This window comes from Bombina bombina, chromosome 8, assembly GCF_027579735.1.
Source record: "Bombina bombina isolate aBomBom1 chromosome 8, aBomBom1.pri, whole genome shotgun sequence".
Classification (NCBI taxonomy): Eukaryota; Metazoa; Chordata; class Amphibia; order Anura; family Bombinatoridae; genus Bombina; species Bombina bombina.
The window spans coordinates 27,746,910-27,764,814 of record NC_069506.1 but is presented as its reverse complement, the minus strand read 5'-3'; the positions used below and the strand labels follow the sequence as shown (position 1 = coordinate 27,764,814).

At 37.9% G+C, this 17,905-nt stretch overlaps 1 protein-coding gene across 1 annotated transcript in view; it reads right to left on the bottom strand.

Annotated features, from left to right (window-relative positions):
* EIF4G3 (eukaryotic translation initiation factor 4 gamma 3) overlaps window positions 1-17,905 on the bottom strand; it is a 477,611-nt gene that overhangs the window by 238,920 nt on the left and 220,786 nt on the right. Inside the window, 1 exon segment of the mRNA XM_053690236.1 lies at window positions 1,768-1,824. Within this exon segment, the coding sequence (XP_053546211.1) occupies window positions 1,768-1,824 (57 nt within the window).

Below are 17,905 nucleotides of genomic sequence, written 5' to 3'. Positions count from 1 at the left end.
ATGGTTGACTGACTTTGTAGCAGTAATCCCGGAGTGATGTGATATACACTCTCAGGAGTGGTGATTCCGATCACCCGATACATTTACCTCATCGCCAGAGTGGCGGAAGATGCCAATTCTACAGTGTGATCTTTGGATAGCAGGAAGGATATTGTTGTTGGCTACGATGTGATATTACCGCCATCTAAAAGGTAAAACCAACCATTTACTACTATCAGTACATATAGACATTATGTGCAAAGTGGACATTTCTAAGAGAGACTTTAACACTCAAAATTGATTGTGCCCAAGTTGATTTTTATTTGAGAGGTACCTCATATGTATTTTTTTTTTGTTTATTACTTTTTGTTTATTAAGATTTCCTTATCTATTTTGGGGAGAGATAGAGTAAGAGCAGCTAGGGTCTTTATTACTTACATCACACTTATTTCTGTTCTGGAAACAAACAGAAAAAAAACTTGCTTAGTTATTGACCTCAAGGGAAGGTTATGTTATAATTTGCACTAATATGGAATAGGGGTGAAAATGACTATAGGTGGAAAAGTTTCAACTTTTATAGTCCACTAAGGACAACATCTAATGAAACATAAGCATTGACGAATTCATGGAAATTACAAAAAATAAAAAAACAAACATTATCAATACAACACTGCAAAAATCATAATCCATCACAAAACAATACAGATTGTCGGATAGCCTTACGCATTTTGTGTAATCTGAGGAATATCTGTCCATGTGCTAAACTCGCCACAACATTATGCTGTTTATAAATATAGAGAAGGCTAAAAATCTGAGTGATTTTATTTGATTATTTATAGTGTTAACAGTTGATACTCATTCAATAAAAAATTATTTAACAGTGAGACAAAAAAAAATATTTTTACAGTATATTGCTATTTATATGGATATCCTCTTCACACATTATTTTAGGTTTCATTCAAAGGGTAACACTAGTAAACGTTTGTTCTATTAGTCTTCTAACAATAAAAACCTGATACTGTACTAATTGTATCAGTATGGTCCTGCAAATGTATGTGTTAAAGAAGGACATTAACTGAAATACCTATTGTAACGAGGTCAGATGGGTTTAGTGAAGCAATACGAGGATAAGTAGCTTTCCTGAGTGCTGAAAAACGTACCCAGCGTCAAACTTTATTTCTATTCACACTAAGCATGTGTGCTGAATCAAAGTCATTATCATTCAAAGTAAGACCAGACAGACCTATAGTGACCACCCCATCAGATGAATAGTACATCACGTTAAGAGAACATCTGAATCCACAATTCAAACCCAGCTGAACATGAAACATCCTATCCCAGTAAGCAAAAGTCAAAACACGTCTGTCAAAGTGCGGTATTCATGGGAGAGCAGCGGTCTCTAAACCACTTATATGTCAAAAAACAACATTTCCTATTGGAAGACTGGAAAAACATCCGGTTTGCAACACATTTTATCTGTGCAGCTACCAATCAGTAAATAGCACCCAAGTGCTGAGCCTACCTTGCTATGCTTTTCAACAAAGGATACCTAACTAATGAAGCAAATATTTAAACTTTAAATATAAAACAGGAAATTTTCAGGTGTTGATGCTTTTTCTTTTCAGGAGTTAGTGACCTCCACAAGATTAACTACAGTTTGACCAGAAGAACCACTCTATTCTGCAGAGGCCTGACATCCCTACTGTAGATTCTTATTCCATAAGGCCAACAACCCTAAACAAACATTAAAGCTAAATACATACACAAGATGATCCTAAATATACATACCAGAACATTTTGCACGCTGGGTGGTATTATGAAGTAGCCAGGTGGGGCGTTGTAACACTGCAATATTATAAGATTATAAATGTTATATTAAAAGGGTTATTAAAATCTAGCACCTTGCTTGTAAGCAAACAATAGAGGTTATTTAATAATAAAATATATATATATATGGCTTTTTTTATTTTTAACCTTCACGTAAGTTAATTAAAATGTACTTATATAAACTTACAAAAGTTTTTTTTTTTCCCCTGACGGCCCTCCTCGCTAGTGTGTTTTCTTAATAATTGACATGTGATCCGCTTCTCCAATAGCCTTCATAGTTGCATGGCTTACTGAAACTAACATGCGTTCTGAAGGCCAGGAAGTAACCTTGCATGTGCGCTGAAAAAGAAAACCCTGTGACCTATATTTAAACACTGAATCAGCACTCATGTTTCATTTCACTGTTTATTTGGAAACCTGCCAGTGTGAGTCAAAAGTAAATTTCAAAGTGTATTAAATAAAAAGAAAAAAAAACTAATACTGTGTATGGTTACTACTGGAGCAATTGGACAGCAGGGGGCATTATCTACTACACTACAGAAAGTAAGGGGCGGAGGGACTATCAAGAAAATGAATGAGAATACAAGATATTTTTTTATTATACAGAGTTGCAAATTAAAAAAAAATAATACCAATTTTGATGGGAAGGGCACATTGGTTCTAAGGAACATTTCCATAATTTACTGTCACTTTAAGCTATCCAAAACACAAATTGCATACTTTAATATAAAAGTGATATTATTATTATTATTCGTGAAACAAACATTTAAAGCCATTTAATATCAGTTCATTTTAGCTTAAAATCAGCAATTCACGGGCGCGCTCTCTCTGGTCTGGTAGCACGCTTCATTTAGCTTAATAGCTCAATCTGGACAGCACGCCCGCTGAAAAGAAGACCTTATCAGAAGAACTTGGAGAGGAAACCAGGTCAGTATAACTTTGGGGGGCTAAAAACTCTGATTATTTTTTTTTATTTTTTTCATACTATCGCAATGATAATGTTACATAATTCTGCACATATTTTTGATGTTTACTGTCCCTTTAAGTACGTCTTGGGGACAACACTGCATACAAACACAGGGGAGGAAAAATTTGCCTGGGACAAGCAGACAATGTCTGTGGGAAGAATGAGGTTTCAAAATATATGGTTTTGTAAAACATCTTCTACGATGACCATGAAGCAATATTTTGCAGCAGTGGCATGTTTAGCTTGTGTGCTGCCCTAGGCACTGGAAAATGTATCTCTCCCCACCCTTAACTTATTCACTTCATATATTTCTCGCCAGAGGCCAAGGATACATGGAGCTGTCATGCACCTCCCAGTAGAGAATCAGGGGTAATTTATTTTTAATAAAGCCATTGGACAGTGTTTTAAGCCATTATGCCAGAAAATTACTACTCAAAATTTGCTCCCCCCTTAATTCCTACTGCCCTACAGCGGCCACTCTTCTGGGGAGACTTTCCACAAGATTTTGGAGTGGGTCTGAGAATATTTGACCATTCATCCAAAAGAGCATTTATGAGGTCAGGTAGTGATGTTGGATGAGAAGGCCTGGCTCACAATTGGCGTTCCAGTTTATACCAAAGGTGATCAGTGGGGTTGAGGTCTGGGCTCAGTGTAGGCCATATACATAAAGATGGGCCACTCAAATTTCTCCACATCTTCATGGACCACGCTTTGCGTACAGGGGCACAATCAATCTGAAACAGCAATTGTCAAATAGTTGGAAGCACCCAATTATCTAAAATGTCTTTGTATCCTGTAGCCTTGACCAAACTTGAGAGCAGGCACTATGATTCCGATAGGTAGAGTTCCCCTGGCATCTACTACACTCAGATTCTTTCATCAGACTGCCAGATACTGAAGAGTGATTCATCACTCACAGAGAACATGTTTCCACTGCTCAAGAGTCCATTGGTAACATTCTTTACATCACTGCAGCTGGCACTTGCGCAGGATGACGTGAGGCTTGCATACAGCTGCTTAACCATGGAAATCCATTTCATGAAGCTTCCGATGCAGTTCTTGAGCCAATGTTGCTTCCAGAGACCATCTGGAATTCTGTAGTGAATGATGCAGAAGATACTAAGCAATTTTTACGTGCTTCAGCGCTCAGCAACCGTTCACTGTGAGACACTTTGCGGCTGGGTCGTTATTGCACCTAGACACTTTCGCTACATAATAACAGAACTTATAGTTGACTGGGGCAGATTTCACAAACCTATCTGCGGCAAAAGTAGTTCACAAACCTATCTGTGGCATCCTATGACAGAGCCAAGTTTAAAGTCACTGAGATCTTCAGTATGACCCCTTGTACTGTCAATGTTTGTCTATGGAGATTTCATGGATATATATATATCTATATATATATATATATATATATATATATATATATATATATATATATATCTATATATATATATATATATATATATATATATCTATATATATATATATATATATCTATATATATATATATATATATATATATCTATATATATATATATATATATATATATATATATATATATATATATATATATATATATATCTATAGATAGATATAGATAGATAGATAGATAGATAGATAGATATCCCCATACAGAACCTCTAGTCACACGTTATCATATGGGTCAATTCTTCCTAACAATGCACAGTAATCCCATTATGAACAATATCAACTACAACAAAAAAATGCATGAAAGGGTTTTAACAGCTTCATCAATGCGGCAATAACCTATTCAGCAGTAAAAGGGCTATTAAAGAAACCTTGAAACTCACTTTCTGAGGACGTAATCCACATGAGTGCACTTTACCCCTTTTACATAAGCTTACATAATTAGTCATTAAGAATATTTTTAGTTCTACTATGATATACTGTGTATATATCAGCCTTTACTTTTAAGTGTACATAAACTGGACATCAGTTCTAAGCAAATACACAGATTACCTTATATTACTAGTAATCTAAAAACATTTTCTTGCTCTTCCTTGAGAACATCTCCACCTTAGACAGACCACCATGGTCTTACAAATAAGCATTACATTTATGTCAATGTAATGATTAATTTATATCTATAATGCTTCCAAACTTATTGATAAAGCTTCACAGATCTTGGACATTTCTGTATTTTAGACTTAAAGAGATAATAAACCCAAAAGTGTCAGTGTGTGTCCCCCAGTGTGTGTGTGTCCCCGTGTGTGTGTGTCCCTGTGTGTCGCTCCCCCGTGTGTGTTTGTGTGTGTCGGACAGACTACCATCGATCTTACAAATAAGCATTAAATTTATGTCAATGTAATGATTAATTTATATCTATAATGCTTCCAAACTTATTGATAAAGCTTCACAGATCTTGGACATTTCTGTATTTTAGACTTAAAGAGATAATAAACCCAAAAGTGTCAGTGTCCCCCCCCCCAGTGTGTGTGTCCTTGTGTGTCCCCCCGTGTGTGTGTGTGTCCCTGTGTGTCGCTCCCCCCGTGTGTGTGTGTTTGTGTGTGTCGGACAGACTACCATCGATCTTACAAATAAGCATTACATTTATGTCAATGTAATGATTAATTTATATCTATAATGCTTCCAAACTTATTGATAAAGCTTCACAGATCTTGGACATTTCTGTATTTTAGACTTAAAGAGAAATAAAACCCAAAAGTGTCAGTGTGTGTGTGTGTGTCCCCCCGTGTGTGTGTCCCCCCCGTGTGTGTGTGTCCCCCCCCGTGTGTGTGTCCCCATGTGTGCGTGTGTCCCCGTGTGTCCCCGTGTGTGGTTCCCCCCCCTGTGTGTGTGTGTGTGTATCCCGTGTGTGTCGGACAGAGCATACACTTTAAAAACAAAAAGGTCCCAATTTGCTTTATTTCCATTGAATTCATTGTTGAAGAGATACCTAGGTAGGTGTCTGGAGCACTACATAGCAGGAAATAGTGCTAAAATCTAGTGTTACTATATAGTTCTCCAGGCACGTGCATGCTCCTGAGCTTATGCCCCTGTTTTTCAACAAATTATACCAAAAGCGCAAAGAAAATTTGATGATAGAAGTAAATTATAAAGTAGTTTAAAATTGCATGCTCTCTGAATCATTAAAGAAAAAAATGTTGGATTTCATGTCCCTTTAATCTCTAATTATTAGGCAGGAGCATCATTTCATATTCGACTACTTTTTGTGCTGGATTTGTGTAAAAGATTTGGATTTGCACAGATCTTTGTGTGTTGCAATTTCACACAAGTACGGCGCCAGAAATAGCCGAATGCTGCTTCCTGTGGCCATAACAATGCCTACTAATTATCTTGGCTCAACTAGATAAAGCCCCCCAGTAAGGAAAAAGGAAATTTATGCTTACCTGATAAATTAATTTATTTTACGATATGCCGAGTCCACGAGTTTCATCCTTACTTATGGGATATTAACCTCCTGCTAACAGGAAGTGGCAAAGAGCACCACAGCAGAGCTGCTACATAGCTCCTCCCCTAACTCCTCCTCCCAGTCATTCGACCGGAGATATAGGAAGAGAAAGGAAAAGTTAAAAGGTGCAGAGGTGACTGAAGTTTTGAAAAATAAAATAAATCCTGTCTTAAAATAACAGGGTGGGCCATGGACTCGGCATATCGTAAAATAAATTAATTTATCAGGAAAGCATAAATTTCCTTTTCTTTAACAAGATATGCCGAGTCCACGGGTTTCATCCTTACTTGTGGGATACCAATACCAAAGCTTTAGGACACGATGAAAGGGAGGGACAAGACAGGAACCTTAATCTTATCAGGAGGCTGCTGTCCAGCAGTCTCATATGCCAGACAGATGATGCTTTTCAGCCAAAAAGAAAGAGAGGTAGTCGTAGATTTTTGACCCCTACGCTTTCCATAATAAACAATGAATAGAGAAGATGTTTGTCGGAAATCCTTGGTCGCTTGCAAGTAAAACTTCAAGGCAGGAACCACGTCCAAGTTATGCAACAGACGCTCCTTCTTAGAAGGAGGATTAGGACACAAGGAAGGAACAACAATTTCCTGATTAATATTCTTATTTGAAACAACCTTCGGAAGAAATCCAGGTTTAGTACGCAAAACCACCTTATCAGAATGAAAGATAAGATAAGGCGAATCACATTGTAACGCAGAAAGCTCAGAAACTCTTCGAGCAGAAGAGATAGCAACTAAAAACAACACTTTCCAAGATAACAGCTTAATATCTATGGAATGCATGGGTTCAAACGGAACACCTTGAAGAATATTAAAATCTAAATTCAGACTCCATGGCGGAGCAACAGGTTTAAACACAGGCTTTATTCTGATTAAAGCCTGACAAAAAGACTGAACGTCTGGGACATCCGCTAGACGCTTGTGTAATAAAACTGACAAAGCAGAAATTTGTCCTTTTAAAGAACTAGTAGATAACCCCTTCTCCAATCCTTCTTGGAGAAAGGACAAAATCCTAGGAATCCTAATCTTACTCCTTGAGTAGCCCTTGGACCGACTCAGAGAATCCCCGCTTTGATAAAATCAAGCGTTCAATCTCCAGGCAGTCAGCTGCAGAGAAGTTAGATTTGTATGTTTGAACGGACCTTGAATGAGAAGGTCCTGCCTCAACGGTAGTTTCCACGGAGGTAGAGACAACATGTCCACGAGATCCGCATACCAAGTCCTGCGTGGCCACGCAGGAGCTATTAGAATTACTGAAGCTCTCTCCTGTTTGATTCTCGCAATCACACGGGGTAGGAGAGGAAAAGCCAGGTTGAACGACCAAGGTACTGCTAGAGCATCTATCAGTACATTCTGAGGATCCCTTAACCTGGACCCGTAATGTTGAAGTTTGGCATTCTGTTGAGATGCCATTAGATCCAATTCCGGTGTGCCCCATTGTTGAGTCAATGATGCAAGCACCTCCAGATGGAGTTCCCACTCCCCCGGATGAAAAGTCTGACGACTTAGAAAATCCGCTTCCCAGTTCTCTACTCCTGGGATATAGATTGCTGATAGATGGCAAGAGTGATTCTCTGCCCATCGGATTATCTTAGATACCTCTATCACTGCAAGAGAACTCCTTGTTCCCCCCTGATGATTGATATATGCTACAGTCGTAATATTGTCCGACTGGAATCTTATGAATTTGGTCAGTGCCGACTGAGGCCACGCCTGAAGCGCATTGAATATTGCTCTCAGTTCCAGAATAGATTGGTAATTGAGACTCCATCAGAGTCCAAGTTCCCTGAGCCTTCAGGGAATTCCAGACTGCACCCCAGCCCAAGAGGCTGGCGTCCGTTGTCACTATAACCCTTGATGGCCTGCGGAAGCACATTCCCTGGGACAGATGATCCTGTGACAACCACCAAAGAAGAGAGTCTCTTGTCTCTTGATCCAGATTTATCTGAGGAGATAAATTCGCATAATCCCCATTCCACTGTCTGAGCATGCACAGCTGCAGTGGTCTGAGATGAAAGCGAGCAAACGGGACGATGTCCACTGCTGCTACCATTAATCTAATGACCTCCATACACTGAGCCACTGATGGCCGATGAATGGACTGAAGAGCTCGGCAAGTATTTAGAATCTTTGATTTTCTGACTTCCGTCAGAAATATTTTCATGTCTACCGAGTCTATCAGAGTTCCCAAGAATGGAACTCTTGTTTGTGGAACAAGTGAACTCTTTTCTATATTCACTTTCCAACCATGAGTCCTTAGGAAGGACAGCCCAATGTCCGTGTGAGATTTGGTCAGATGACGATTTTATGCCTGAATCAAAATATCGTCTAGATAGGGCGCCACTGCTATGCCCCGGGGCCTGAGAACCGCTAGAAGGGACCCTAGCACTTGTGTGAAAATTCTGGGAGCTGTGGCCAATCCGAAGGGAAGGGCCACAAACTGATAATGCTTGTCCAGAAAAGCAAACCGTAGAAACTGATGATAATCCTTGTGGATAGGAATGTGAAGGTACGCATCCTTTAGATCCACGGTGGTCATGTATTGACCCTCATGGATCATTGGTAAGATTGTTCGTATAGTTTCCATCTTGAACGATGGGACTCTGAGAAATTTGTTTAGACATTTTAAATCTAAAATAGGTCTGAAAGTTCCCTCTTTTTTGGGAACCACGAAAAGGTTTGAGCAAAAACCCCTGTCCCTGTTCCAGTTTTGGAACAGGACAAATTACTCCCATGGTATAGAGGTCTTTTACACAGTGTAAGAACGCCTCTCTTTTTGTCTGGTCTACAGACAAACGTGAAAGATGAAATCTCCCTTGATACCCCACCCCTGGGTCACAATTTCTAATGCCCAGGGACCCTGCACATCTCTTGTCCAGGCCTGAGCAAAGAGAGAAAGTCTGCCCCCTACTAGATCCGGTCCCAGATCGGGGGCTGCCCCTTCATGCTGTCTTGGTAGCAGCAGCTGGCTTTTTGGCTTGTTTACACTTATTCCAGGTCTGGTTAGGTCTCCAGACAGACTTGGATTGAGCAAAATTTCCTTCCTGTTTAGTAGAGGAAGGGAAAACAGAGGGTACTCCTTTGAAATTTCGAAAGGAACGAAAATTATTTTGTTTACCCCTCATCTTAAAGGGTTTGTCTTGAGGTAGGGTGTGACCCTTACCTCCAGTAATGTCTGAAATGATTTCCTTCAATTCAGGGCCGAATAGGGTCTTACCCTTGAAAGGAATAGTTAACAGTTTAGACTTTGACGATACATCAGCAGACCACGATTTTAACCATAGTGCTCTGCGCGCCAATATGGCAAAGCCTGCATTTTTTGCTGCTAATTTAGTAATTTGGAAAGCAGCATCTGTGATAAAAGAATTAGCTAATTTAAGATCTTTAATTCTGTCCAAAATGCCGTCTAGGGGCGTCTCTACTTTCAGAGACTCCTCAAGGGCGTCAAACCAGAAAGCCACCGCCGTAGTTACTGGAACAATGCAGGCAGCAGGTTGTAACAAGAAACCATGGTGAATAAATAATTTCTTTAGAAGACCCTCTAATTTTTTATCCATAGGGTCTTTGAAAGCACAACTGTCCTAATAGGTATAGTAGTACGCTTAGCTAGAGTAGATATCGCTCCCTCCACCTTAGGGACCGTTTGCCAGGAGTCCTTGATGGTGGCTGATATGGGAAACATTTTCTTAAAATTAGGAGGGGGAGAGAACGGTATACCTGGTCTATCCCATTCCTTTTTAATAATTTCCAAAATTCTTTTGGGAACCGGAAAAACATCAGTGTAAGTAGGAACTTCTAGATATTTATCCATTTTACATAATTTTTCTGGAGGAATTGTAATAGGTTCACAATCTTCCAGAGTCGCTAGGACCTCCCTGAGCAACAGGCCAAGGTGTTCAAGTTTAAATTTAAAGGACGCTAAGTCCGTATCTGTCTGAGGTAAAACATTCCCTGAATCTGAAAGTTCTCACTCAGACAATAATTCCCTAATCCCCAATTCAGAGCATTGTGAGGGTACATCGGAAATGGCTACTAAAGCATCAGAGGGTTCAGTATTTACGTTAATACCTGGCCTACTGCGTTTACCCTGCAAACCTGGCAGTTTAGATAATACCTCAGAGAGGGTAGTTGACATGACTGCCGCCATATCTTGCAGAGTAAAAGAATTAGACGCACTAGATGTACTAGGTGTCACTTGTGTGGGTGTTAAAGGTTGGGACACTTGAGGAGAATTAGATGGCATATCCTGATTCTCTTCAGACTGAGAATCATCCTTAGACATACTTTCATTTCCTAAAATATGTTCTTTACAGTGTAAGGCTCTATCAGTACAAGAGGTACACAATGTAAGAGGGGGTTGCACAATGGCTTCTAAACACATAGAGCTATGAGTTTCCTCAATGTCAGACATGTTAAACAAAGTAGTAATAACCACAACAGTTGGTAAACACTTTATTTATTGAAAAAATTAATTTTGTAAAAAACGGGTACTGCGCCTTTAAGAAATAAAAGTGCACAATTTTTTTTTCCCAAACACACTTAAGTAGCCTATAAACGTTAAAAAACAATGAATATAAATGCAGAGTTGCCAAAAGTTATTGCATCCCAAATACAAGAGTAGAAATGTACACTTTAGAGGAACATTTAAAGGGACAGTCTACACCAAAAACTTTCTTATTTAAAAAGATAGATAATCCCTTTATTACCCATTCCCCATTTTTGCATAACCAACACAGTTATATCAATATACTTTTTACCTGATTACCTTGTATCTAAGCCTTTGCAGACAGCCTCCTTATCTAAGTGCCTTTGAAAGACATACAGTGTAGTCAATCAGTGAAGACTCCTAAATAACTTCACGGGAGTGAGCACAATGTTATCTATATGACACATGTGAACTAGCACAGTCTAACTGTGAAAAACTTTCAAAATGCTCTGAGCTAGGAGGCGGTTTTCAACTGTTTAGAAATCAGTTTGAGCCTAGCTAGGTTTAGCTTTTCAAAAATACCACCAAGACAGCAAAGCAAATTTGATGATAAAAGTGAATTGGAAAGTTGTTTAAAATTGCATGCATTATCTGAATCATGAAAGTTTAGTTTTGACTTTACTGTCCCTTTAAGCAAAAAAATTACACTTTGCTAAATACGACCCCTATACCTCGCCACAGCTCTGCTGTGGCGCCTACCTGCCCCCAGAACACTGCCAAATGAATCGACACCAATCCTGAACACAGATAGGGCCCAACCGGAGCAAATGTCTGCTGTCTCCTTCAGTGTAAACTAGGCCCTGCCCACAATGGACTTGCACTAAAATTTAAACTACCTCATGAGAAACGGTTTTAAACTGCCATGTGGTCCCCAAAAACACAATAAAAACACAATAAAAGCCATCCTTTTGTTTAACAATATAATAAAGACTTAGTAATATGTCCCAGTGTTTTAATTATATGCTGACTTTTAGTGCATAAGTATTAGAAAACAAACACCCAGGAGTACAGTAACAACCTTTTGCATATAGGACTACTGCTTACCCTGTTCCCACTATGAGGAACCCAATCAGCCAGTTCTGATATATTAACTCTCCTCTGAAATAAAAATTCTGAAACATACCTCAAATGCTGCTTGCTGCATAAGACTGTCCTCCACACTGAAGATCTTTCCCATATTACCTTCAGATCTGTGGGAACCATAATGGATCTTAGTAACTGCTGCGAAGATCATCAATTTCAGGGGGAAATCTTCTTCCAAATTCCCCGAGTCAAATAGTACTCACCGGTACCATTTAAAATAAAAAACATCTTGATTGAAGAAACTAAAACTATCATTTTATCACCACTATCACTTTACCCTTCCTATTACTAGCATAGGCAAAGAGAATGACTGGGGGGAGGAGTTAGGGGAGGAGCTATGTAGCAGCTCTGCTGTGGTGCTCTTTGCCACTTCCTGTTAGCAGGAGGTTAATATCCCACAAGTAAGGATGAAACCCGTGGACTTGGCATATCTTGTAAAAGAAATACAAAGCAATACTGAAACTGAGTGGGAACAAAGACAAGCAAGGTAAAGATTGCAAAACAAAATAATATAATACAGGTAGGAGTCTTCAAACTTGCTGCCTTAAAGAGTTCGGAAGGTGATGTCTTTGCTTTAATTTAAAAGAGGTTAAAGAGACATAAAACAAGTTGGGATATAGACAAAATATAATATGTACTTTAATTACTTTAAATGCAAATGTATACTGCAGTGCCTCCCCATCAACCCTTTCTTTTTAGTTTCTGAATTGTAAAGCACTAACTACTCCCACATACGTTTTATGGCTGTATCTATATCTATTGTTGTTTTGGTAGAATGCAAAAGTGCATAGGGATTATCTGCTGGAGCATGCATAGAAGCTGTGAACTCAGTTGAAATATAATGCCTGTGTCTAAACACTGATAAGGGGGTGGAGTTGACTGCTCCAGGCAGCTTAGCTATGTAATTCATTTTGCTTATTTTTGAAAATTCTGTTAAAATACTTGCCAGCAATTTTTAAACAATTTTTTTACGCAAACTTTTTTTAAATTAATTAGTCCTTTTAGGATATGCACAGATCTCAACCTGTTTTATGTCACTTTAATAATTTGATTTTGTATAATAAGCCCTAACCCCTTCTGGAAATGAAATGCAATTCAACTGAAATGGACTCTTCAAGTTGATAGTCTTTGCAAGGGAAGACCTGTTACAATATCCCTGTGAAATAAATAATGAGACATTGTTTTACTCCAGGCTTGTGTTCTGTTGACAGAATCTTTCAATAAGTCTAAACAATAATTTAACATTCAAAGTCTTCTTCTCTGAATGGTAATAAGGTAAGACTACATTTTATTTAACATACAAGTCTGAGGTGAAAATTCTGTAATCGTTCATAACAATATTTTGTCCTTCTTGCAAAATGAAAAGCGTATAAAGAGACTTCATTAAAGGTTAAAAAGGGAAGCTAGTAGGCGTTCCTCAAGCACCAGAGGCATATCTAAACATGGTGTAATTCATTTCTTTGAAGAACAGATTTTAGCTAGTGCTAGTGCTAGTTCTTGTAATGGATGAGATAGCAGAGGCCTGTACCCTCAAAGAATAATAATAATAATAATAGATACCCCAATTTTTATAGTAAGCTGAAGTAGTAAACAATTACATTGTTTGAAATGAAGTTTATTACTGGAGCTGGAATACCCAGTTACTAGAACCCTGACCATTTTGTAACTAGGCTTCCAAAAAAAAAAAAAAAAAAACACAACAACAACAACAACACCAACTTTGGATTGGCAAAAAAATAAATGTAATTGATGTACAATTCCTAGAAATATCTGAATCTGCCATATTGGTTCTACTGTCAGTTGTTTGTGCAACAGGTGACATGGTCGTAATTGCCAAAGAGAAAGAATTGCAATGAATTCTGTTAGTTCATTCTTGATTATGCATAACACCCGAAGTATCAGTGATATTGCAGGTCTTTAAACTGATCTAGATTTTACCCCATCTGAGATAAAGTTTCCCACTCATCAAGTGAAGAGATGGTTATCAGAACTGATGGACTTTATGGCTGTTGCTGGATGCTATCTAATACATAGCTGGATACCAAACTATTCTAAAAATATTTTCTGTATTGTTGCCCCCATCAGAAATATTGGAACTCTGCAAGGAATACTAGATGACTTTCTTGAGTACTGTTTGACTTCTCATGCCGCCCTTGAAACATATATAAGATATTACTATCCTGCTGTCTGTGATTATGTTTATTGATTACCCTTGCAGAGATTCCTGAAAATATTGAAATGCAAGAGCTTATACTTAAAGATATCTAAGAGCAAACAAATTCTTCTGCATGTAACCTTCCTGTATATATTAACTCTGACAAGATGCTCCCCAGCCTAATTTGCTTGAACTTGATACATCTGAATCCAAAAGCGGTCTCTAGAGGAAAAACTTCGGCTGAGATTGTGACTGACGCAACCAATCAAGATGTTGCTTGAGATGAGAAGAAAAGGCAATACTATGGGACAAAGTAACTTTATAGTTCCATTTTGTTTTCAGAAAGTGGTAGGGCATTTGCCATCTTACTATGTGGATTGTTGATGACAGGTTCTCAAAGATCATCATCCAGGATATAGGTGTCGAGTTATATTGCAACAGTTTGGTCAGGTAAGAGATAATGTTCTTAATCTTCAACAGTGGAAGAGAGTAACACTATGGCCTCTATGATTTGGGGTCATTTGAATTCTAGGTTTATTATCCATCCATGAAACTTAAGAATTTTTACTACTTCCAATGTCTCAACATGTGCCACAAGGAAAATACTGTACACATAATGGAATCCATAAATCGCCTTGTTTCAACTTTCTGTAATCCCTGCTACAAGTAAGTTGGTGAAGGTAAATGAGGGTAAGTAAAAAGCAAATAGAGCTAAAAAGGTAATGCTGTGGTCAATCCTATGAGATTTCAGATGTACTGCACATAAGTGGCCTTTGACTAAATAAAGGCCGAAACAAACGTCTGGGGTTGCTGTGTTCCTTGTTCAGAGCGGAATTGCCTGGTATTTTGGTGCTGGACTGACTGTAATAGGCGGGATCAGACTGATATACTACAGGTAAGTTCTACTCTGTGAAAAGCCCTACTGGGCTAAAAGAAGCTGCACCCAGGTGCTAAATCACCATAGAACAGGCTAACAATGGTATTGAGCTGGTTCCTTGTTCCTGTGAGCGCGTTTTTCTCTGTGTGTATTTAGTCTCCTTTGGACTAAATAAAGCCTGTCCAAAGAATCTTTAGCACCTTGCTCCAGAAAACTAATTATGACTGCTTTAGATGTGCCATTGCCATACTGTGGCCATACTGTGATTGACATAACTAAGAATAAAAGTCACTTTTAGGGTGGTAAAAGAGTGCGGTCAATTATGTCCATTTCCCCTAGAGAGAGTATGAGTGAGCCAAGACAGAAATTGTGCGGTGCCCTACCAATCTGCCACTGAGTAGGAATTTGGCATTCACTATCTTAAAGCTTATTTATCTAATCTACATATATATATTTCAAGTAAAAAAAATACTTCAGCCTCTCTCTCAAAATCTCATCAGGTCAAGCAAGAATCTGACGAACACCTTTAGAAGATAGAGAGGCTGTGTGTGAATTAACTATATCCTGTCTTTATTGGTGTATTACCCATAGGTTTCTTGTGTATTGATTTTTTTATTGATTATTTTTGTCAGGTACATTTTTTTTTACCTATTGTTAATGTACATGTATTTAATTTATTATTATTTTTTTTTTGCTTAACTCCTGGGAGAAATTGTATCTCAAAATATTGTATTAGCAGTATTTTATGTATTCTTTTTACTATAACACAAAAACGATGACAACAGTTTCACTATTGTCTACCACTTGAGCCGAGGGAGTATTCTGATTTTTTTGCTGTTGCTGTTTTTTTTTTTTCCTCTCCTTTTTAAAGTTAAAAACACACACATATAATATATTATATATCATCATGCATTATGAAGTAGCCAGGTGTAGGCATTGTAATACTTTGTAATATATTATCCGCTATCCAAAGCACTAATTGCATAATTTAACAAATGTATTTAATGGCAATTTGTGCAATAGACATTGACATTTTTATATGAGATAATTTTAGGTTAATTTGCCATGTGGTGCACCCATTAAAAAGGTCCTAGGATGAACACTGAATAAATAATTTTTTTGTGGTTTATGGCATCTTTAAACTGTTATTTATGATGACACTGCAGGGGTTAGTCCTGTATTAAGATGAATGATTCAGCAGCTGTAAACATCATCATGTTAAGACTTCACCAATAATATGGAAAACACTGTTCTGTTATGCTGACGTAGGGAGTAAAGACAGATTGGGAGAATGATTCATCACATTCTCCTTCTCTAATGAGTGTGCACTTTGGGTGTTTATTTCAGGCAACACGCGTGTTCTGAGCAGCCAGTCCCACCCAGCCAGTGTTTGGTAACCTACGCAGTTATAAAACTAAAAATAAACTTGCCTTTTGTACCGTTGCTATATTCAGTAAACTGGGAGGGGCCAAAAAGAAAAAAACAAACAAACTGTGGGCTCATAAAAAAAATGCAGCTTAGAAAGCAAAGCATAAAGTGTAATCTAAGGGCTGTGATGGTAGATAGCAAGGACACAAAATGAAATTAGCCCTAATCATGCTGAACACCAGTGTGTGGCAACTGTAAAGTGTCACATGCCAAGATCGCACTGCTCTAACAGGATATGCAATGATGCATAAACAACCAAAGGGCTTACGTCACTGATTGCTGTTAACCCTTTAAACCAACTCATATTATGTAGATGTTGCAATATATTTAAAGCGATAGTCTAGTCAAAATTAAAGTTTCGTGATTCAGATAGAACAGCAATTTTAAGCAAATTTCTAATTTACTCCTATTATCATTTTTCCTTCGCTCTCTTGGTATCTTTATTTAAAAAAAAAAGGAATGTAAGCATAGGAGCTGGACCATTTTTTGGTTCAGCACCTGGGTAGCCCTTTCTGATTGGTATCTATGGGCCGCCTCCTAAGTTTACATTTAAATAAAGATACCAAGAGAATGAAGAAAAATTGATAATAGGAGTACATTAGAAAGTTGCTTAAAATTGCTGCTCTGATTCATGAAAGTTTAATTTTGACTAGACTATTCCTTTAAAGGAGCCACAGATGATAGGCGGTTTGATATAGATTTACACTGCAGCAGAACTAATATAACTAAACTGGACAAAAATATATTTCTCTTAACAACAAAGCCTGTCAAACAGTTCCATGTTAGACATTTACTTTGTGATTTTGTCTATGAACTAAAAAAACAAATCTCTGGAAGTTAGGCAGTTTTTGTGCTCAGAGAGATCAACAATGCTGCAAATGAAATTAAAATGGGCTAAGAATTTTTTGGAGTTAAAATGTTGGGGAAAAATGTAGGCAATGCAATTTGACAATGCAGATTGATTTTGCCTAATGTTTTTATGAGGATTGCTGAAAAAATAGGGTGTGGATTTGGGGATAATAAATTAACATGAAACCGACATTTTTTTCTTTCCCGATTCAGATAAGAGCGTAGAATTGTGAACAAATTTCTTCATTAGTTTGGTATTTTGTTGAACGAGCAGTAGTGTAGCTTGATCTAATACAAATCTGTTTGGCCCCATTAATACAAGAATGCACTTCATATCTCACGCTTCCAGCAGACACACAGCAAGAGTACTGTGTGAAACTGCTATTAGAACGAGAACAAATATTCAACAAAAATGCTTGATTGCAAAATCAATTGTTATCAATAGATCAAAAACAGCCAGGACAGCAGAAAACACAAAAAAATAAAATTTATACTTAACTGATGAATTTCTTTCTTTCCGGACATGGAGAGTTCACAACGTCATTCCAATTACTAATGGGATATTCACTCCTGGCCAGCAGGAGAAGGCAAAGAGCACCCCCCAGCAAAGATGTTAAGTGTCACTTCCCTAACCCATAACCCCCAGTCATTCCGCCAAAAGTAAATGGAAAAAGATAACACAAAGGTGTAGATGTGTAGTAAAAAAAACAACAAAAAAAAAACTGTCTAATCTTAAAGGTGGGGTCCTGGACTTTCCATGTCCGGAAAAAAAGAAAGAAAATGTATCAGGTAAGCATAAT